Below are 24,518 nucleotides of genomic sequence, written 5' to 3'. Positions count from 1 at the left end.
CCCACAGCAAGCAGCTTGCTATAGGGGCAGCTGCTACTCTGTGTGTCCATTCAAAAGCTCGACCAGGCCCCTCTCTCTTCTCATTGGCTGAGACAATCAAAGTCAGTGAGCCAATCAGGAGGGAGAGTCCTGGACAGCCGAACCACTCGTGCACATTGCTGGATCGAAAGGGTGCACATAAAAGTATTAGGGGGGCTGCTGCGCACAGACCATTAAGATGAAAAACCTTCTGCCTTTAGAACCACTTTGAGATTAGAGGTAGATGGAGGAACAGGCTTTAGGTAAGGATTCTGCTGCTGACTACATCAAGATAAGAATGGTTTCTTGGTTGCCTCTGGCTGCAATTTATTGATCCAGAGTTTGTAGTCAGCCAATAGAATGTTTCAAGAGAGTGACTCATCAAAGCCAGGGGATCAATAGGAAAGCTGGACAATTAGAACAAGCTTGCTTTAAACGGTTGGCACCCCCACAACTCCCTTCCCCCCTCCAGGCTTCCTCTATTTGAACCACTTGTCCTCTGGCAGGCTTTACCCCCTTCATGACCAGCCTTTTTTTTTTTAATATTAACACTGCGCTACTTTAACTGTTAATTGTACATACTTTACAGAATCAAAATTTAGATTTTTTTTTTTCATGCAAATTGAGCTTTCCTTATGGTTTTTTTTTTTTATCACCGCTGTTTTTTTTTTTACTTTTTGCTATAAAAAAAAAAAAAAAAACACCCAATACTTTTTTACTTTCTGCTGTAAAAACATAGCCAATTAAAAAAAAAAAATCTAATTTCTATATGAATATTGGCCAAAATTTATTCGAAATCTTCGGTAAAAAAATCAAGTAAGTGTATATTGATTGGTAGTGATGCACGAAATTTGGGTAGCCAAAAATTATCGTCCGAAAATAAGCGTGGTTTTCAGCGTTGACGAAAGAAAAAAAAAAAAAAGTGCAGATAATGGCTGCCGAAACCACCCATGATTTTGCCACAATTTTACTTTGCTTTATGGTGTGTTTTTCATAGGTCCTGCGACTCAAAAAAAATGCATGAAAAATGCAACATGAGTGCATTTTTAACACGTTCTTGCTGAATTTTCAATGCATTTCAATGGGGAGCTGTGTTTTGCCAAATATGCACCAAAAATGCAGCAAGCAGGATTTTTAACACAAAAAAGGTGCCAATAATGTCCGACAATAATGGCTCCGTTGATCCCGGCTGTGCAGGGACAGACTTGTCAGAGCCCCGCTCTCCTCTATGGGGGATTGGATGAAAACGGATCCGCCTGTCTATTTTCATCCGATCCAATCTGCCAGACGGATGTAAAATAGGATTTCCATCCGTCTGGATTCAGCAAGTCTAAACGGAGTGGAGGTCAGCGGACATGCCACCGCTGACATCAGTCACTCCATAGACCTGCATGGATTGTCCGTTCAGATTCCTAAAAAACTGGAGGCTCCGGTAAAACCTACTAGCAGAAGGGAGAAACCACAGCTTCAGTGAGTTCAGGGAAAATCCAAATGAAAAAGTAGGCTATAAATCAGCTAGGTTGTCTACCACCCGGCAGAGCTAACATTTCACCAGTAGCCCCCATTTAGGACAGGGTGGCTACATAACTAAAGAGAAAAAGGATCAGTGTGCGCACGTTAAAAAAAACAACTTCTCGCCACTTCCAACAGTTTCCTGCACCCTTATAATGGTGAAGGAAGCTTGGTTAACTCCCCAAAATGTGTCATTAAATAGAAAATGATAATTAAATTATTAAGATTATTGCTAGGGTTGTCCCGGGACCGATACTAAGCATTTGCGTGAGTACTTGTACTCGCGCAAATGCTCCCGATGCTTTGCCCGATACTTTTTTTTTTTCAGAGAGAGAGCGGGTGGTGAGGGGGCGGAGAGCGGAGCAGAGCAGTCCTCAAAGTGAAAGCCAAGACCTCCCACCCCGCCGCCCTCTAGTTGATCAGCGCGGGGAACAATACAGCTTTCATTTGAATAGCTGTGTGTTCCCTGCCGCGCCTCGTCATATATAGCCCCTCCCCCTTGTCCAGGCACTTTGATGGACAGATCACCCGTCCCAGAATTGGATGGGTGATCTGTTTATCAAAGTGCCTGGACAAGGGGGAGGGGCTATATATGACAAGGCGTGGCGGGGAACACACAGCTATTCAAATGAAAGCTGTAATGTTCCCCGCGCTGATCAACTAGGCGGCGGCGGGGCTTGGCTTTCTCTTTGGGGACATGGCTGCATTTGTGGGGGACATGGCTGCATTTGTGGGGGACATGGCTGCATTTGTGGGGATTTTTTTTATGAAAAGTTAACCTAATAAAAATGTTTTTTTTTTTTTTTAAAAAGTCTCAATCCAGTCTAAATCCTGTAACCTTAAAGTGATACTAATCCCAGGACTCTGCATTCACTATATCTGGTCTCCCACAGTACATGGAAATGCAATAATTTTTGTAAATATAAAACTGTTAAATGCCTTTTCTCACCAGCAGTATATAACAGTCTTGTGACTTCTATCAGTGTCTGGTTAAAGCTTGTAGGAGGAGTTTTCATACTGCACTGGCTGACCTATCAGGATGCAGGACCCCAGTCCCTCTGTCTGAACAGTGCCAATTGGCCCTGTGCTGATCACATGCACTCTGCCAAGAAAAAAAAAAAACTCTCTAGCAATACACACCAAACTGAGCATGTGCAGTGTGACTCCAGTAACTCTGATCTTATACAGACATGTTTTGGGGACAGTGGAAGATGGGGAGGAACAGAGAAGACAGGATCGAACAGTCTTTTTACACAATGCAGAGGATTAACCCCTTTAGGGTCCAGAGAGTAAAACAAGCATGCTTTACTGCATATACAGACTGATTTTACTGTTGTGGGTTTCGTATCAGTAGTGTATCAAACATCTGTCACTTCCTAATAAAATACACAACCAATTAGCGAAGGGGAAAGGGCTTGTGCATATAATGCGCGCACACTAGGGCTGCAATGATTTTTATAATCCATTAGTTGGCCGATTATTGTTTTGACTAACCGATTAATCGGATAAAAACCTGAAAGTTTGGTGTATAGTTAGTAAACACAATTTATTGTTGAATATCCATTTGCAGTGGTAAATCTAAAATAGCCATCTATGGGGTTAGGGAACAAAATAACGAATCCACTCTGAGAATACCAAACTGAAGAAATCTACTTTAACCACTTAAGACCCAGACCAAAATACAGGTAAAAGACCAGGCCCCTTTTTGCAATTCGGCACTGCGTTGCTTTAACCGACGTGCGACGTGGCTCCCAAACAAAATTGGCGTCTTTTTTTTCCCACAAATAGAGCTTTCTTTTGGTGGTATTTGATCACCTCTGTGGTTTTTATTTTTTGCGCTATAAACAAAAATAGAGCGTCAATTTTGAAAAAAATGCAATATTTTTTACTTTTTGCTATAATAAATATCCCCCAAAAACATAAAAAAAAAAAAGTTTTCCTCAGTTTAGGCCGATACGTATTCTTCTACCTATTTTTGGTAAAAAAAAAAAAAAAAAAAAAAATCGCAATAAGCGTTTATCGTTTGGTTTGCGCAAAATTTATAGCGTTTACAAAATAGGGGATAGTTTTATGGCATTTTTCTTAATTTTTTTTTTTTACTACTAATGGCGGCGATCAGCGATTTTTTTCGTGACTGACATTATGGCGGACACTTCGGACAATTTTGACACATTTTTGGGACCATTGTCATTTTCACAGCAAAAAATGCATTTAAAGCGGGGGTTCTCCCTAAAAAAAAAAAAAAATTCTACCATGCCATTCAGCATACTAGCCCGAGCTACGGTATGCCTTTATATATTTTTTTGGCACCGTACTCACAGTTTAATCGCGTAGTGAAGTTTCAGACTCCCCGCGGGGAATGGGCGTTCCTATGCAGAGGGAACGTGATTGACGGCCGGCTATGGCGCGTCGCGCTTCACTAAAATAGCCGAAATAGGAGTTTGCTCTTCACAGCGCCTGCGCAGTCAGCTCCGATGTCTGTGCGCAGGTGCCGTATAGCGCCGTGAAGAGCCGAGACCTACTCCGGCTATTTTCGGGAAGCGTGACGCGCCATAGCCGGCCGTCAATCACGTTCCCTCTGCATAGGAACGCCCATTTCCCGCGGGGAGTCTGAAACTTTACTACGCGATTAAACTGTGAGTACGGCGCCAAAAAAAAATATAAAGGCATACCGTAGCTCGCGCTAGTATGCTGAATGGCATGCTAGAAACTTGTTTTTTAGGGTGAAACACCGCTTTAAAATTGCATTGTTTACTATGAAAATGACATTTGCAGGGAGTTAACCACAAGGGGGCGCTGAAGGGGTTAAGTGTGACCTCATGTGTGTTTACAACTGTAGGGGGTGTGGCTGTAGGCACAAAATCGATGACAGCGCCACAGTGAAGAACGGGGAAGCTGTGTTTACACACGGCTCTCCCCGTTCTTCAGCTCCGGGGACCGATCGCGGGACTCTAGCGGCAATCGGGTCCGCGAGTCCCGCGGCCACGGAGCTTCGGACTGGGTCGCGGGAGCGCGCCAGCGACCCACTGCTGGGCTTTAAACAGTCACGTACAGGTACGAGATTGTGCCCAGCGGTGCCATTCTGCCGACGTATATCGTCGTTAGGCGGTCCTTAAGTGGTTAAAGATACTATTAGGCCTCTTGCACACGGCAGCTTGAGAAAGCTCAGTACAGCTTATTTTTTTACCGAGCTAAAAAAACAGCCCATTAATTGTAACGTGCCTATGCACACAGGCGCGTAAACAAGCGCTGTGTAGTCTTCAGCAAAAAATAAACAGAAAAAATCTGCATTTCTGGTCCGTAATTTACACTTCATGCGCGTGCACTTGCGCGCAAATGTCCACTAACATATTGTGAACGTGAGAATAAGTTGCGCTCACGTGCGCAAACGCATATGCACGAAAATGCATGCAAACACATACAAAAAGAAAAAACGGCTGAAACAGGAGTATTGTGTGCAAGAGATTAAGCCTCGTACACACAAATCGGATTTGCCTTGGACTTTTGTCTGAGGCGCGTTGACCGTGAACTTGTATTGCATACAAATGGCTAAGAATGGTTGGACAAAAAATACGAAACTACGCAGCGGTTTTCCAGCTCTTTAGCATCACCCTTTGGGCAACTTCTGCTGTTGTTGTTGTGTTATGGTGAGCATTGCTTCCGAGCATGCGTGTTTGTACTTTTTTTCAACTGACTTGTGTAGTGTACATGATCGGAAAATCCGACATCACACATTTGTTGTCGGAAAATTTGAAAGCATGCTACCCCACATTTGTTGTCGGAAAATCCGACAATTGTCCAATGGAGCGTACAAACGGTCAGATTTTCCGACAACAGCCTGTCATCACACAATTACGTCCAAAATCCGATCGTGTGTACGAGGCTTTAAAAGGTTGAATCTGGTACATATCATCAGATTCAGAAAACATTTTTTAAAGATTATTTTTTTTTAAATGACCAAACAACGCTGTTTTGCAGATTTTCATTGTAATAAAATATTATGCATGACAGACTCCCTTGTCATAGGCAGGTAGTTTGATACAAGCCATAAAGAAACACATTTTTCCTTCAAAGATTTTCGTTTTAAGACCGTTTGATTTTCTAATCATTAAAGGGGGTCAGATCGACGTTCGTTTTTGACCACAGTGATGGGAAAATTCAAAGGCGCAGAATGGGAAACATTTCTTGATCTAATCAATTTTCATTCAGTGTAAAATTTAATGGGGTAGATTCAGATAGCAATTACGCCTGCGTATCTATAGGTACGCAGCGTAATTGCCAAGTAGCGCCGGCGTATCTACTTTCTGTATTCAGAATGCTAGATACGCCGACTGTAGCCTAAGATACGACTGGCATAAGTCTCTTATGCCGTCGTATCTTAGGGTGCATTCTGACGCTGGCCGCTAGGTGGCGCACCCGTAGTTGTCAGCGTAGAGTATGCAAATTGCATACTTACGCCGATTCACAAATGTACGCGCGGCCGGCGCTCGTTTTTTACGTCGTTTGCGTACGTTGTTTTCGCCGTAAGGCTGCTCCTGTTATTAGGAGGCGCAGTCAATGGTAAGTATGTTCCCGCGTCGCGATTTTCAAATTTTGCGTCGTTTGCGTAACTCGTTCGTGAATGGTTTTTCACAGATTAGCCCCGATTCTCCTCTTCTGGCCCCCCCCCCCCCCCACTGGCGCTTCTGGCTGCTCCTTCCTTCAGCGTAGCGTTGCCATCTGTCCAGGATTCACTCGGACAGTTTGGGTTTTGAATCATGTGTCTGGGTTTCAGTCCGTCTGAAACCCGCACACAATATTCAGACAAGAATGTGGCTCAGAACAGGGCCTGATAGGAGAGTGAGAGGGCACTATGTGCACAGCATTACTATTTGGAGCGCCCAAAAGGTGTCCCAGGTCTGTTACAATCTTATAGTGTATATTTAAAAAAAACATTTTGCGGTGCGCCACTAAAGTGTTCGGGGTTGGCCTAAAGAAAAAGTGTCAACCCTACTTCAGCGTGCCCCAATAGTGCAAGCTGCAAAGTATAGAATAGAATGCCCCTGTAGCAAAGTAAAAAAAAAACTTCTGCATTTAGAATCACATAAATCCTTCTGCTGCCCAGGACTACATGTCCCATGAGGCATTGCTCCTCACACACATTCACAAGTTCTCAGGCACTTACTGAAATATGGACAGTGTACTGAGCTGTATGTGTGCTGCAGTGTGTTTTCTGATATGTAAACAAAGAATGCATTCTGTATGCAGTCCAACTAATCGATTATGAAAATAGTTTATAATAGATTATGAAAATAGTTGACAACTATTTTCATAATCGATTATTGGTTTCAGCCCTAGCATACACAGATAATTTGGTGAGTGTACAAGGCACTAGGAGATATGAGAATTACCAACAGCTCACAGGGACACAAATGGGGACACCCTCCTGAAATAGGGGACTGCCCATTGGCTGTGGGTCCATAGAGGGTGCAGGAGTGCCGCCCCCTCTCGCTCCTGCACCGGCACTGAAAACAATACATAAATTCATGCATTGCATGAATCTGTGTATTGTCACCGCTGCCTCCCAATAATCAGATGGCCAGCCATCTGAATAACGGCAGCGGGTTGGTTGTGGAAGTGTCTCAGCCAATCAGGTTCACCGGATCTGGTTACCGGTAACCCGATTGGCTGAAGTGACATCGAGGGTGGGACTACATCGAGGGATTGTGGAGGAGGAATCCGAGGATGGCTGACCGAGAAATTTAAGTGCCAGGCAGGGGGGGGGGCAATCTGGCGGCATTTTAGGGGCAAACTGGCGGCAATTGATGGGCACAGTGGCGACAATGGCATGGCATAGTGGCTGTGTTTGTCATGGCACAGTGGCGGCAATTGATGGGCACAGTGGCGACAATGGCATGGCACAGTGGCCATTAATTGTCGCCACTGTGCCATGACAAACACGTCATGGCACAGTGGCGACAATTAATGGGCACAGTGGCGATAATGGCACGGCACAGTGGCTGCATTTGTCATGGCAGTGTGGCGACAATGGCATGGCACAGTGGCTGCGTTTGACATGGCACAGTGGCAACAATTGATGGCACAGTGGCTGCGTTTGGCATGGCACAGTGGCGACAATTGATGGCATGGCACAGTGGCGACAATTGATGGCATGGCACAGTGGCGACAATTGATGGGCACAGTGGCTGCGTTCGATGGCATGGCACAGTCATGGCATCGTTTGTTTGCGGCCCCCAAAACTGGAAATTAGGAATGTCTGGCCACCCTACTATAAAAAATAAATAAAAGACAATTACATAAATTGGAAACCCAATAATGCACTCATGGACTCCGCTTTGATAAAACAAAAGCATGGCAATTTTATTATTACATCAAATACATAATACTCCATACATATATACATAAATATAATACTCAATACAGCATTTGTAACAGACTACCCTGTTTCCCCAAAAATAAGACCTACCCTGAAAATAAGACCTAGCGTTATTTTCAAGGAGGGCTGCAATATAAGCCCTACCCCGAAAATAAGCCCTAGTTTAAAATGCTTGTAAAATCCTATAATCCTCTCGATTACAGTAGTTTATAATGTACGATGTGTGCGTTTCTGTAATATAATTGCAGGGAAGAGAGCTCCGGCGGGTAACAGAAGTGCAGAGTGGCGCAATAACAAATGTATTTGGCACAATTATATTACAGAAACGCACACATTGTACATTATATACTACTGTAATGGAGTGGATTATAGGATTGTACAAGCATTTTAACTCAGTTCACCCTGGGGATTCCTGGCAGGGAGGGAGAGGAGGAGAGAAGACAGCACATTACATGGTAAGACCTACCCTGAAAATAAGCCCTACTGTGTCTTTTGTTGGCATAATTAATATAAGACCCAGGCTTATTTTTGGGGAAACACGGTATATACATGTCACATACATTCTACAACAAACAGTCTGAGAACAAAACAAAAAGACCACTGCATCTAAAATACAAGCTGACAAATGGATTCCCACTTCCTTAAACCAGCCATGTAGCAGCAGCATATCCAGCAATCCAGCACTACTATAAGGGCTTGTTTTAGATGTATTTTCATGCATTTTGTAAGAAGAAAAGAATCACTATCTGATCTCAGAAGCCTGCGTACATTACCCCTTTAACTGGTATTATGTATGTGCAGATCTGGCCACATGTACTAAAAGCCCAACGTAAGGTCCCGGTGATCTGCCGATATGGTTCCGGCTAACGTGAAAGTTCCTGCGCAGGCGCAATCTGATCTGCCGATATGGTTCCGGCTAACGAGAAAGTTCCTTTAAGGACTGTGCAGGCGCAAACTTGCCGACGGAAATCTCCGAACCTCGGCCGGCATTCAGGGCGACGTGGATTTCGAGGAAAGTGGCCAGTCGGCCTCACGTCCTCGCTCCGCTTGCTCGGCCTCCTGGCTCTTTTTTTTAACATCGTCCAATCCACGGGGATGTTAAAGAATGAGCCTGGATGCCGGGCGAGGTTCGGAGATTTCCGTCGGCAAGTTTGCGCCTGCGCAGTCCTTGAAGGAACTTTCTCGTTAGGGGAACCTTAAGGATAAGTCACCGGTTTCCCCAACAATGAATATGATGGCGGTGGGTGTCACCAAACAAAGCTACAAAAGAAAAAATACACTTGGATAGAATACCAGCCTTGGCTTCTGCAAATATATTCCACAATCCAAAATATAAAGAACATACCTCAATCCAGTACCGCCACATGGGAGAGGGGTGGCGGGAAGGGGGCATTGGATTAAGGTAGGTTATATGGATTTTGTATTGTGGAATACATTTGGGGTAGCCAAGGCTGTTGTCCCATCGAAATTTTTAATTGGTTTGTAGATTTAGCTACACTTGCGTAAAGCCAAAATTAAAGGGTCCAGCCAATAGACACAAGAAAACGATCACACTTTTACGTATATACAGTAAAACCTTGGTTTGAGAGCGTTTTGCAAGACAAGCAAACATTTTTAATAGATTTTGACTTGATATACAAGCGATGTCTTGATATAAGAGTAGTGTCATGTCACAACTGTGCCTCTAAGTGTAGCAATATGGTTACATTTAATGAAGGTACAACATTTAGAAACACACATGGTTGATGATTAAAAGAGGCACATCTAAGTATGCAGGGATCCGGGGTAAAGCGAGCCACATAGACCATCCTCCTCACCGCCATTGATGTCGTCTCTTCCACGAGTGCTTCACCCTCGCTTTCAGATCACTCTACTGCAAGTCTTCCCGGTCACGATTGCAGACTGACAGCGGTGAGAGCCGGCGGAGCGGAGGATGGTCTATGTGGATCGCTTTACCCTGGATGCCGGCATACTTAGATGTGCCTCTTTTAATCACCAACCATGTGAGTTTCTAAATGTTGTACCTTCATTAAATGTAACCATATTGCTACACTTAGAGGCGCCTCTCTTCTCTTTTATACTCCGGAGCTCCTGCTGGATTTTGCTTCTAATCCCCTTGTGGAGGCTTCCATTTGTGGATGGACATTTTTTGGTTACACAACCTATCACATTACTATAATCTTTTTATATGAACTATAAACTTAAGGACTTATGAATAAATGGTTGTGGAACGAATCATTTGAGTTTCCATTATTTTCTATGGGAAAATTTGCTTTGATATACAAGTGCTTTGGATTACAAGCATGCTTCCACAACGAATTAGGCATGCAATCCAAGGTTTTACTGTACTGTAATAACAGCAGTCCAGTATTTGGGTCTAAGACCTTGCTCACATGGACAGGTTGGTCCATCTGCATCAAATCCTAGTGTCTTCGGGTGTCTGGAAGTACAGTGTACAGCCCTGTCAGTAGCCTGGTAAAATCAAGCTGAAATACATAGTGGTTGTACAATGTACTGAATGGTACCCATGTTTAGAGCCATATTCATTTGGGGCATATCCCGCGGAATCCTGGACAGGTTTTACAGACATGGAATCCTTTCTTATTTGACTACAAATTATCTCAAATGGACAAACATTCAGAGTTCATCTTTCCTATCCTTTTTCGTAACATGTCATTCGCTCCACTAGCACAGGTGAAGTTTAAAGAGGACATGTCATCTTCTAAACTCTGCCTAAGCCAACAATACTCCTGAAGTACTTACCAAGTGCTCATGGTATTTTTTGGTACCTTTTTGGTTCCCATGTAAAGCTTGCCAGATATCAGTCCCAAGCTATATACAAAGCCTCAACTTTGGCCCTAGAAAGCCTTAAAAGCCACACACATCCTGGCACTACACCCCCACCTACCATTCCAATGCCAGAACCTCAGTGGCCACTAGAGGCTCTGACTCTAGACTGCTGCATGGCTAGGGTGCGAAATCCATGAAATAAAGGGGAATGCAAATGAATTTACAGACTATACATAGCTACTTGCAGGAACCATAAAGGTGCCTTGACTTCAGCAGTATTGTTAACCAAGACCTTGCTTTAAACCAGATAGGTTTATTTTGCCTTGAATTGTGAAAAGACCTTCAAATGTTAAAATATTAAAACAATCTGTACCCAAAGAAAAAAAAAAAAGAAAAAAAGTAAAAAATGATGGTCATTTGTGTTCCTATACTATTGCCCGAGATAATAATAATGTCTTGATTCCCTGCAATGCTACTCTGCTCATCAAAAGTAGCCAGCTAATGGACGTCAATAAAACATTCATATGGCTACTCTCAAATGGAGCAAACTGAAGTAGGAAAGACAAAGAATGTTTAAAGACGCGGACAAGCAAGAAAGAATGGTTGCGGGTGACCTGACTTAACCAAATCAGCATTGTTGGGTAAAGATACTCTGTAGACCAGCATTGTTGGGTAAAGATACTCTGTAGACCAGCATTGTTGGGTAAAGACACTCTGTAGACCAGCATTGTTGGGTAAAGACACTCTGTAGACCAGCATTGTTGGGTAAAGATACTCTGTAGACCAGCATTGTTGGGTAAAGACACTCTGTAGACCAGCATTGTTGGGTAAAGACACTCTGTAGACCAGCATTGTTGGGTAAAGATACTCTGTAGACCAGCATTGTTGGGTAAAGACACTCTGTAGACCAGCATTGTTGGGTAAAGATACTCTGTAGACCAGCATTGTTGGGTAAAGACACTCTGTAGACCAGCATTGTTGGGTAAAGACACTCTGTAGACCAGCATTGTTGGGTAAAGACACTCTGTAGACCAGCATTGTTGGGTAAAGATACTCTGTAGACCAGCATTGTTGGGTAAAGATACTCTGTAGACCATGGCTCGACAAAATCTGGGCGCACAGTCGCAATTGCGACAAAAAATTGTGGCCTGGGGAAGCATATGCCTGCAGAAGGCCGCAAAGCCACGGCCTCAATTACCGGCCGGCGCGGGGCGCGATGGGCCCGCGCCCACCGGTAATTAAGGCCGCGGCTTTGCGGCCTTCACAGAAGGAAGCTTAGGCCTGAAGAAGGCCGCAAAGCCACGGCCTCAATTGACCGTGGCTTTGCGGCCTTCTGCAGGCCTAAGCTTCCTTCTGTAATCTGTGGGCTTTACAAGTAGTTAGATTACAAGTAGCAAAAGAGCAGTTCTAATGTGTTTTTCACTGCCATCTCCTTCCCTCTAATTAGAACCCACAAACATTATATATATTTTTTATTCTAACACCCTAGAGAATAAAATGGTGGTAGTTGCAATACTTTCTGTCACACCGTATTTGCGCAGCGGTCTTACAAGCACACTTTTGGGGGGGGGAAATACACTTTTTTTAAATGAAAAAATAAGACAACAGTAAAGTAAGCCCAATTTTTTTTTTTAGATTGTGAAAGATAATGTTACGCTGAATAAATTGATACCCAACATGTCACGTTTTAAAATTGCATCCGCTCGTGGAATGGCGACAAACTTTTACCCTTTAAAATCTCCATAGGCGACGTTTAAAAAATTATACAGGTTGCATGTTTTGAGTTACAGAGGAGGTCTAGGGCTACAATTATTGCTCTTGCTATCGCAGCGATACCTCACATGTGTGGTTTGAATACCGTTTACATATGCGGGCGCTACTCACGTATGTGTACGCTTCTGCGTGCGAGCTTGGAGGGACGGGGTGCGTTTTTTGGCTCCTAACTTTTTTAGCTGGCTCCTAGATTCCAAGCAAATTTGTCAAACCCTGCTGTAGACCAGCATTGTTGATACGTTAAATCAACACCTCTGGATCAGATATGCGAGACCAATCAGATACTAATATGCAATTATAGTCCTGGGTTACTGTACAGACCATACAATATTTGGTGCCCCATCTTATTTACATTATGGAAGAGATGTGAGAAGTGTTGCAATCTCCACAATACTGCATTGTATTCTAAAATGTGACGATTGCCAATGACTAGTGCAAGTGAGAGCCCTTAAGGCTGCATTCACACCTGAGCGTAGCGTTTTGCAGCGTTTTTTACTGCGATTTTGTACAGGTCTAGGGTCACCAATGTAAAACGCCCAAATACGCTCAATTCGAGCGATAAAAAAGGGTCCAGAACTTGTTTGGGCTTCAGGCGTTCGGCGTCAGGCGTTTTGGAGTGGAGACGTGAACCATCTCCATAGAGAATAATGTATTTTTTCCCCTCTAGCGTTTTGGGGCGTCGCGCTTCAGGCGACAAAACGCTCAGGTGTGAATGGGCAATAAACAAACAAACAAAAGAGACACATAAATCAATATTAACTTGCTACTATGAAAAACATATCACACTTGGCCTTTAGTGCAGTATGTGTTCTCTGGTGGGGTCCAACTTTAGAACACCATTGAACCATTCTAATACTGTATTTAACATACATACTATAGTTCTTCAGTTTATTCTTCCTAAAATATAAGCAGCATCTGAAGTTGCCTTTACATGTGGTCGGCATCTTCAGTAGATTAAGATTAAAACCAAAATTTATTGACATGAAAACTGTAAACTGGCAGCTGGCTTACTCCATTAAAAAAGGGACAAAGTTGACCAGGCGACTAGGACATCACATTTTCAAGTTTCTATGTCAGAAGATCTTTTTGTAGATCCAAACTGCAGTTTTTTCCTGCCTCATCTATAACCGTGTCTGTACTTTGGTTTGGTGCGTGCAAAGAAGTCCATTGTTCTTTGGGGCATCATTGCACTCAAAATTAAGGCGCCCCGTTTTGCTTTTTTCTCTTTTACCTCTGGAAAGCAAACAAAAATAGATAGCTCGTAGTTCCATCATAATGTCTCGCTTTACTCCATCACTAACAAATATATTAATAAAAGGGTCCAAGGCACTGCTGACACTGGTGAGGGTAAAGGAGACCCTGTATGCTGGACGAACTCGTTCCTCGATCTCACAGTTGCCATAATTGTAGTCACTCACGTATGAGCGGATGAAAAGGACCACATGGTAGGGGAGGTAGCAGATGATAAAGATGGTGATCATAGAAAAAAGAAGGCCAGTCACCCTCCTTTTTTGCTCTGCCTCCAAGGTAGAGGTACGCTGTATCACCATGATGATGGAACAGTAAGAGAAGACCAGAAGGACCAATGGGATGAGAAAAACCACAAAGATACGGAAATAGTTGAGATGAGCCGTCCACTGCTCCATGGGGTACTTCTCATAGCACAACTTTACATTTTGGATGGAGGTAAAGAGGTCATTTCTGCCCAAGAAATAGGAGTGAGAGCCAAGGATGATCAACCAAACCACAACGCAGATCACCAAAGCTTTTCTCATGCTCCGAATGGTCCGTGAGCGTAATGGGAAAACTGTAGCAATAAAACGATCTGTGGCTATACAGCTGAGAAAGGCAATAGTAGTGTAAAGGTTGGAGTTGAAGAAAAAGCCCACAATTTTACAGCTTAGAGTTCCGAAGACCCAGTCCTCTTTGGCAGTGTAGACTATCCAGGCAGGGAGGGTGAAGATGTACAGCAGGTCTGACACACAAAGATTGGCCAGATAGACGCCCAAGATGTTTTTCTTTTTAATTAACTGGACAATAACTCCGATCGCCGCCAGGTTTCCCAACAATCCCACCACGAAAACGCTGCCATAGATGATGGGAAAGAGGATGGCTTCATAGTCTTTTGGGAAAGTGCAATTGGTCTCGTTAGACATGGATACAAAGCAGCTTCAGTTGCGCTCCTGGCAAACAACAGTAAATAAAATCAGAACTGTCTCTTTTATACATAATTACTTTTGTGCATTCAGCTGCCATTTTTACACAACACAGACACACAAACACGACAGAAGGCTACAAGTCTAGAGTCTACAGAATCGATATAGACGAGGAAGATCACACCATATTGGTGAAATATGTACAACTTTAGAAATAGACAGACTGCCAAGATAAAGATTTCCTAGGATAGAATCTATGCAAGGCCAGAACACGAATCACAGAGTCCATCAGCTTGATCTGTTACTGACTGCTTCCAATGATTTTACAATATATAAAACACCCAAACTTTTATGTAAACGTTAAAAAAAAAAAAAGAAAAAAAAAAAAAGACACCGGAAATTGTGAAGCTAGGAGGTTGCCTGCCCATTCGTGTCCACACCATGAACGTGCATGCTGGATCGAGATGTAAACTTCCCATACATTTTGAAGCCATGAGAAAAAATAAAAATAAATTCCTGGAAAAAAATGGAAATTGTTTTATTTTTTTCTGTAAAAGTGGAAAAGTTTTACAAATATACTGGGCCAGATTCATAAAGAAGTTACGCTGGCGTATCTATTGATACGCCGCGTAACTTCTAGGATGCTCCGGCGTATCTTTTTTCTGTATTCAGAAAACAAGATACGCCGGAATTTTGCCAAGATCTGACTGGCGTAAGTCTCTTACGCCGTCATATCTTAGTTGCATATTTACGCTGGCCGCTAGGTGGCGCTTCCGTTGATTTACGCGAGGAATATGCAAATTAGGTAGATACACAGATTCAGAAACGTACGTCCGCCCGGCTAATTTTTTTACGTCGTTTACGTTAGGCTTTTTCCGGCGTAAAGTTACCCCTGCTATATGAGGCGTATCCTATGTCAAGTATGGACGTCGGGCCAGCGTCAAATTTTTCGTTGATTACGTCGTTTGCGTAAGTCGTTCGCGAATAGGGCTGTACGTAATTTACGTTCACGTCGAAAGCATTGGCTTTTTGCGGGTTAATTTGGAGCATGCGCACTGAGTTACGTTCACGGACGGCGCATGCGCCGTTAGTCAAAAACGTCAATTACGTGGGGTCAGCCTTCATTGCCATACAACACGCCCACTACATGGATAATTTGAATTCCGCGGGCTTACGCCGGACCACATACACTACACCGCCTTAACTTAGGGCGCAGGTTCTTTCTGAATACAGAACCTGCCTCACTAAGTTACGACGGCGTAGCGTATCGGAGATATGCTACACCCGCACAAAGTTACGGCGGGCTATCTGAATCTAGCCCAATATGTTTGCAGCACCCCCTTACTTGAAGATGCTGCTGGTTAAGAAATACTTGGTGACGATCCAGACGCATCAGAAAGTGTTTCTGGAATGAGAACTCACGCTTTTATAATGGTCCTCATCATTTCTTTAGGGCACTGCTGTCATACCAGGATGCGTTTTGTCATCCTTGTAGCATTTGGAAAAGAAGATTTATTTTCAAAATATTTGCAATTTGTAGCTTTGCAGAAATTGCACTTTGGAAAAGTTTCCAAACTCTAGATGTTACAGAGAGGTGGAAAAGAAAAAAACATTTTACTGAGCAGTAGTGATGAGCTCCGGCGTGTTCGCACAGTGCACGTTCAGAGCCCGCCAGGAAGTCTGCACAACGCTGCGCGAATCACAGGCAGGGAGACATATTCCCGATGCTCGGCTGCAGAGATCGGGAAATGCCTGCCTGTGGTTAGCGCAGCGCCGTGTAGACTTCCTGGCGGGCTCCGCATGTGCACTGTGCGAACACGCCGGAGCTTATCCCTACTGAGCAGAGTATAGGGAAATATTAGGTTGGTGTGATGGTGGAGAACGAGAATGGGAATTATTTTTATAAAGATAAACTAATTTGCCAGACAAATGTACCCTCTTACCTGTCAATTAAAGTGGAGTTCCACCCAAAAATGGAACTTCCACTTTTTGGAACCCTCTCCCCCTCCGGTGTCACATTTGGCACCTTTCAGGGGGGTGGGGGGGAGGCAGATACCTGTCTAATACAGATATTTGCTCCCACTTCCTGGCATAGGATCACCTCGGTGGCCCTTGTAGGCAGTCCATGTCTGTCAAGGGGCGGGGGGGGGGGCTAAACAATTACAAACCATGCAATGGAGGCAGCTTCTGTTCCCAGTGCATTCCTTATCAATGTCAATAGAAAGGTTGAGAAAGCCAAAGCTACTACCTTGTGTAGCGACCCTTTCTATGTGTCTGCTTTAAAATAAAATCGTAAGCTGGCCATAGATGGATTGAAATTCAATTGTTTTCACAGGGACCTGACAAATTTTTATCTACCTATGCCTGCTCCTGTTTGACAGGAGTCAATCTAATGATTAATTACTCTTTAACGGTGGGTAAATCTTAATTCGATCAGCGCTGCATCCAATTTTCTGCAGCGCTGATCCGTGTATTCTAACAGTGGATGAGTTCCCGCTGCCAGAATACAATATAGCATAGCAGCTAGGATTCCTCTATCCACCTCATTTGTCTGGTTGGGGAAATCCATGTAGTTCTTTTTATGATCAGCCTTTGGTTTGATCGTAAAAAACGGAATCGTAAATGGCTAACTTGACTTCTCAGCTGGGGGCATCTGCTTACTTGTGAGTAGACATGTGCAATTCGTTTCGTTTCTAATTCGTTTAACGAAAATTCGGAAATTCGTTAATTCCGAATTTTCGGATTAACAAATTTTTTATTTTCGTATTTACGAAAATTCCAATTTTCGTATTTCCAAAATTTTCGTATTTCCGAATTTTTCAATTTACGATTTTTCAGACTTCCGAAATTTCAAATTTCAATTTTTCGAAATTTCGAATATACAAATTTTTTTTTTTTTTTCGAAATTACGAATTTTTGCATTTTTTCGAAATTTCGAATTTTTCAATTTCATATTTTTAAATTTCGAATTTTCGAAGTTTTAATTTTCGATTTTCAAAATTTTGAATTTTTAATTTTCGAATTTTCGAATTTTTAACTTTCGAATTTGGAAATGTTCCATTTTCGAATTTTTCATTTTTAAAATTTACGAATTTTTCACTTTCAAAATTTCGAATTTTTGAAAATAAAAAATTTGAAAATTCGAAAAATAATTTTTGAAAATCTAAAAGTTCGAAAATCTAAAATTCGAAAATGGGAAATTTCCAAATTTTTTTAATTTCCGTTTTTTTTTTTCCATTTCATTCAGGTTTTTTTCGGAAATTTTGCTTTTTCATTTTTTTTCTGTTTTTTGCTTTTTCGGAAATCCGAAAATTCAAAATTCTCGAATTTGCGAAAAAAGAAAAACTAAAATAAAAATAAAAAATTCGTTTTTGTTTCATTCATTTCCTGAATTTCCGAAAAAAAACGAAAATAACAAACGAAAAAAAAGATTTTTTGGGCAGTGCACATGTCTACTTGTGAGGTACCCATAAGCACTAAGGCCCCTTTCACATTGAGGAGTTTTTCAGGCGGTAAAGCGCTAAAAATAGCGCTGCTATCCCGCCTGAAAAACTCCTGCACTGCAGACTCAATGTGAAAGCCCGAGGGCTTTCACACTGAGGCGATGCGCTGGCGGGAGACAAAAAAATCTCCTGTCAGCAGCATCTTTGGAGCGGTGAGAGGAGCGGCATGTATACCGCTCCTTCACCGCTCCTTCCCATTGAAAACAATGGGAACCGCGGCAATACCGCCCGCAATGCGCCTCTATAGAGGCGCATTGCGGGCGATATTAACTCTTTATCGGCCGATAGCGGGGGTTAATACCGCACCGCTAGCGGCTGATACCCGCGGCAATTCCGGCGGTATAGCGCCGCTATTTTTAGCGGCGTTATACCGCCACCGCAGCTCCTGCCTCAGTCTGAAAGGGGCCTAAAATTCAATTCACAATTGCTGCAATCAGATAATAATCACCCCAGTGGGGGGGAGGGGGGGACATTTACTTAAACTGAAGCACACAGAATATGGTATGGCTCTACATAGTAAACAATCCCCCCCCCCCCCCCCCATGTCACTAGAAACCCGTTATGTATTGGCTATACAAGTCTATAGGGAATGGCTTCCAGATAAGGTGTTTCGCATGTTCAGAAAAAGAGACCTTTTTCTTGTTTACAGAGATTCTGCAAGACCTGTGATAAGGGTTTTAAGCAATTTCACAAGCAAACACTAAAAGGAGCCCATTGTGAAAACACCGCCAGCCCCCTCTCGTTCATAATTCCTTGCAGCCTCTACACAATGGCTTTATTGCTTTCTTTGGGAGGGAGAAGAGTTAAGTACACAAATGACTCTATGTTCCATGGAGCCCTAAATGATATGGAATTTTCCAACCTCAGCATAAACCTTCTGAAGTACCCAATTTCCTCCACCATTATTGGTTGCCATGTCCAGAGCCAGCACACAAATATCAGCACTTGTGTGATGACTGGGAGAAGCAGCTCAATGTCTGTCAGGTACAGGAGACTTCATTATGATAGAATATGAACACGTGCCCCAACAGGACCGGCCATTAAACAATCTGTTCTAGGAACCTGTCATTTGTACTCAAAGGGCAGCCATTCTGCAACGTCAGCCCGGATTTACGGCTAAGTGGAACATCTTCCTTCTGGAAATCTCCAAGGCTGCATTCACACCTGCACGTTTGCTACACGCACCACAAAACACACAAGATTGTGCATTTTGCCATGCGTTTTGGAAAAGTGCCACAAATCACGGGTTAAGCTTGCAGTGCCATTCACTGTTAATGGCACCCCAAGTGCAGGTAGCAAATGCGTATTTTGCCACACAGTCATCAACCTTCCAAATGTGCCAAAACGTGCACACTCCATGACCAAAAAGCAGCTACTTCGGGGCATTTGTCACATGTTTGGAGCAGCCCATTGAAGTGAACGGCTGCCCTGGGCGTGATGCATATTAACCACTTGCCGACCTCCTCATGTAGATATACGTCAGCAGAATGGCACGGACAGGCACATCAACGTACCTGTACGTGCTCTGCTTTAACGTAGGTGGGGGGTCCGATCAGGACCCCCCCCCCCCCCGCTACATGCGGCGGTCGGTAAGCCTCGGGGAGTGATCCGGGACGACGGTGCGGCTATTTGTTTTTAGCCGCTCCGTCGCGATCGCTCCCCGGAGCTGAAGAACGGGGAGAGCCGTGTGTAAACACGGCTTCCCCGTGCTTCACTATGGCGGTGCATCGATCGAGTGATCCCTTTTATAGGGGAGACTCGATCGATGATGTCAGTCCTACAGCCACACCCTCCTACAGTAGTAAACACACACTAAGTGAACACTAAATGTTACAGCGCCCCCTGTGTTTAACTCCCAAACTGCAACTGTCATTTTCACAATAAAGAATGCAATTTAAATGCATTTTTTGCTGTGAAAATGACAATGGTCCCAAAAATGTGTCAAAATTGTCCGAAGGGGTCCGCCATAATGTCGCAGTCACGAAACAAATCGCTAATCACCGCTATTAGTAGTAAAAAAAATAAAATAAATAAAAATGCAATAAAACTATCCCCTATTTTGTAAACGCTATAAATTTTGCGCAAACCAACCGATAAACGATTATTTCGATTTTTTTTTACCAAAAATAGGTAGAAGAATACGTATCGGCCTAAACTGAGGGAAATTTTTTTTTATATATGTTTTTGGGGGATATTTATTATAGCAAAAAGTAAAAAATATTGAATTTTTTTCAAAATTGTCGCTCTATTTTTGTTTATAGCGCAAAAAATAAAAACCGCAGAGGTCATCAAATACCACCAAAAGCAAGCTCTATTTGTGGGGAAAGAAGGACGCCAATTTTGTTTGGGAGCCACGTCGCACGACCGCGCAATTGTCTGTTAAAGCGACGCAGTCCCGAACTGTAAAAACCCCTTGGGTCTTTAGGCAGCATATTGGTCCGGGGCTTAAGTGCTTAAGACTGGGTTCACACTGCAGCACAGAGTGGCTCACAGCAGGGGTCCGGTGCGTCCTTGTTCACCGTTTCAGGTCCGATCTCATACGGACCAGAAGATGCACACGACTCCTGCGAAATTCACACCGGAGCCGCTCCGGAGATGTGTGAACCAGCTCCATAGAGAGCCGGTCACAATCTCCTGACATGCAAATTGGATGTGGGGAAACTCAGCCTAAAGTAAGGTGACCAGATTTTTAAAATGAAATCCGGGGACATATTTTTTCTTTACTAGTAATGGCAACAATCAGCGACTCTCTGCCCGTCGCCGCCGCCCGCCTCACAGCCTCTCAAGTCTTACTCTTCGAGCCCCAGCTACTACTGGGTGAGCAGCGGAGAAAGATCACTCCGCCAGGGAAGGCAAGGAGATAGGCAGGTGGCTGGCCAAGACTTGAGCCAAGGCAGAAGAACATGCGAGCGAAGCTGAATGGGCATGCGCCCGGAACTGAAGAAATATTCCCTCCGCTCCGACCAGCACATGATCATCAGAAAGGGGCACAGATAATGGAAAAAATACACCCCCCTAAGCTAGTAGGCACGGCAGAGCAGGGGGGTGCAATTCAGATTTTTTTATTTTAATTCTGCACTAACTGTCTTTGAAATTGCCCCTGCCCCCTATTAAATCCAATCTGGGGGACAAAACCAGGGACAGACTTGGTCCGGGGACAGAGTCCTCAATCAGCGGACTCTCCCCTGAAACTGGGGATGTCTGGTCACCCTAGCCTAAAGGCGCTAAATAAATGCGTGTTCCCACTATGTTAAGGTGTGAATGGGGCCCAAGGCTGGCCATAGACGACTCGTCTTTTTTCACAAGGGCTGGGGGAGGGAGTGATCGCAGCTGGTTTCGGATCTCAGCCGCATACTGAAAACCAGTGCCAGTCATTAATCAGGCAGCTGTGTGGATTCCGTCACAGAGGCGCCTGGTGCTGCCGTGATGTCAGCTGACGGTGTGTTTTGACCTGCTTTCGGCTAATTCTGGGTCACAGGAGAGCAAAGGGAAGTGTACTCTTGTGACCCGGAAGAGAAGACCAGAAAAGCTTTGGCCACAGTTTTCTCAATACCACGTCCAAGGTGAGTCTGGCTGCGGATCCTGGCTGTAACCCAAATTAAGAACCATTCAGAAAGCTCATTCAGGCAGAACCACCGCTTGGCTTATTAAGTGCACTTCCAGGTTGGTGACCATGTTTGTGAAAATCCCTGCCACAGCTACAGTCAGGATCGGCTGCGCTTTTATGTTTGTGCTTATTAAAAAAACAAAAAAAAACATAATAATAATGCTCGGCCACATGCGCACCAAGCATTTAGGCCCTGTGCATCCAATCCCTGCATTATGGTGTGCCCAGGAGGAGGCACAGATCAGGCTGAAATATGTTGTGGTTGCACGCTATATTGAATGCAACTCACATTTAGGACCCTGTGCATTCAGTGAGGAATTTTAGTGTTAGGGTGGAGTTCTACTTTAAAGACCGTTTGAAAACCACTAGTTCCCTCTCTACCAAAAACTTTCAAACTAGGTCTATACACAGTTGCATTGTGTCATTGTCCATGGAAGTGTGGGTGGTGTTTTTTTTGCAGGGACAATACAGAAGTCAAATTGCTTGATGGAATGCGTTTGGTGATGGACAGAATAGAAGACACAACAAAAGAACTAGATAGTCCCGTAATAATGAGTGTTTAGCCAAGTAGAAAACCCCATTCTATCGTCGCCATCTCAGTGGGAATTTGGGGAGGATGGGACACATTCCGGTACACTGGTCTTATTTTTTCCCAAATATTCAAGTACCAATAGGTACTTGTTTTAGAAAAAATAGAATTAGTGTAATGTAATCCATAGCAACCAATTATCAGCTTTAACTGTCTGCTGTATAAAAAGAAAGACAATAGGCTCTATTCACAAAGCATTACCATGAGGATATGGATCTTAAAAGTACAACCTAAGGCAACACAAGAGTGAGGGAACCCCTGGTCATCACCAGAACTTCTGTCTCCATTATTATTCCTGTTCTGGTGACAACCCCAAATTTCCCTGCACTTTCATGCTCGGTGATAATGGTAAATAAGAAAAATAGGAGGAGGGTGAATCTCCATAATGGGGGCACAGACAGCAAAAAAAAAAAAAAGAAGGAGGATAGATGTTCTAATCCCTCTCCAAAAAAAAATTAAAGAAAGAAATACTGGCCCAGATTCACGTAGATCGGCGTATCTTTGTGCGGGCATAACGTATCCTATTTACGTTACGCCTCCGCAACTTAGACGGGCAAGTGCAGTATTCTCAAAGCACTTGCTCCGTAATTTGCGGCGGCGTAGCGTAAATAGGCCGGCGTAAGCCCGTCTAATTCAAATGTGGAACAGGGGGGCGTGTTTTATGTAAATAACTTGTGACCCGACGTGATTGACGTTTTTCACTAATGGCGCATGCGCCGTCCGTGGAATATCCCAGTGTGCATTGCTCCAAAGTACGCCGCAAGGACGTATTGGTTTCGACGTGAACGTAAATTACGTCCAGCCCCATTCACGGACGACTTACGCAAACAACGTAAAATTTTCAAAATTCGACATGGGAACGACGTCCATACTTAACATTGGTACGCCTCATGTACGCCTCATATAGCAGGGGTAACTTTACGCCGGGAAAAGCCTAACGTAAACGGCGTATCTGTACTGCGTCGGCCGGGCGTACATTCATGAATTTGCGTATCTAGCTGATTTACATATTTCTAGGCGTAAATCAGCGTACACGCCCCTAGCGGCCAGCGTAAATATGCAGTTAAGATCCGACGGCGTAAGAGACTTACGCCGGTCGGATCTAATAGATATCTATGCGTAACTGATTCTAAGAATCAGGCATATAGATACGACCGCTCAGACTCAGAGATACGATGGCGTATCTGGAGATACGATGGCATATCTGGAGATACGATGGCATATCTGGAGATACGATGGCATATCTGGAGATACGATGGCATATCTGGAGATACGATGGCATATCTGGAGATACGATGGCATATCTGGAGATACGATGGCATATCTGGAGATACGATGGCATATCTGGAGATACGATGGCATATCTGGAGATACGATGGCATATCTGGAGATACGATGGCATATCTGGAGATACGATGGCATATCTGGAGATACGATGGCATATCTGGGAGATACGATGGCATATCTGGAGATACGATGGCATATCTGGAGATACGATGGCATATCTGGAGATACGCTGTCGTATCTCCTTTGAGAATCTGGGCCACTGTCTTTAGTTATACTGTAACCACCTGACCCCCGGGCCTTTTCTGGCACTTTTTGTTCACAAGAAAAAAAATCTGTATTTTTTTCTATAACATTTTAGAACCCCCAAAACATTTATTTTTTTGGAGAAGAAGAGGCCCTAGAGAATAAATTGATGGGTTTTGCATTGGTTTTGTTTTTTTGTGTCACACAGTAATTGCACAGCAATTTTTTGGGAACATTTTTTTTCTAGGTTTTTGGTAAAATATAAAAAGATTGGTACCTATTCTAACATTTCACGCTTTTAAATTGCGCAAGCCCATACAAACGGCAATAAATTACCTAAATTTTACTATCCATAGGGTTTAAAAGCCTTTACTGGTTACCACTTTAGAGATTTACACTGTTGCACGGTTTACACTGTCACTTTTCTTGCTGTCACAAGGAATGTAAACATCCCCTAGGCATGTGACAGGTACTCTTTACGGAGAGATCTGGGGGTTTATAAGACCCCAGATCCTTTCTCTGCTCTTAAAAGCATTTAAAAAACACCAAGATTGGTGTGATCGAATACTTTTCATTTTTGAAAATGGTGCAGTTTGCATCCAGGTCAGGTCATAATTTCCGGGTTACCATTTCACAGAGCTGGACAAAGTCGATCCAGTCATGG

The 24,518-nt window shown here is 43.5% G+C and overlaps 2 protein-coding genes across 2 annotated transcripts in view; both read right to left on the bottom strand.

The window, feature by feature from the left end:
* LOC120913296 (G-protein coupled receptor 4-like) overlaps positions 1-24,518 on the bottom strand; it is a 58,403-nt gene that overhangs the window by 22,900 nt on the left and 10,985 nt on the right. The gene's annotated exons all lie outside the window — the stretch shown is intronic.
* LOC120913297 (G-protein coupled receptor 4-like) overlaps positions 13,330-24,518 on the bottom strand; it is a 54,596-nt gene continuing 43,407 nt past the window's right edge. Inside the window, exon 2 of the mRNA XM_040323156.1 lies at positions 13,330-14,652. Within this exon, the coding sequence (XP_040179090.1) occupies positions 13,591-14,625 (1,035 nt within the window). The 5' untranslated portion in view covers positions 14,626-14,652 and the 3' untranslated portion in view covers positions 13,330-13,590. The remainder of the gene's footprint in view (positions 14,653-24,518) is intronic.

This window comes from Rana temporaria, chromosome 9, assembly GCF_905171775.1.
Source record: "Rana temporaria chromosome 9, aRanTem1.1, whole genome shotgun sequence".
Classification (NCBI taxonomy): Eukaryota; Metazoa; Chordata; class Amphibia; order Anura; family Ranidae; genus Rana; species Rana temporaria.
The sequence above is the reverse complement of the archived record's forward strand: the minus strand, read 5'-3'. Positions and strand labels throughout refer to the sequence as shown.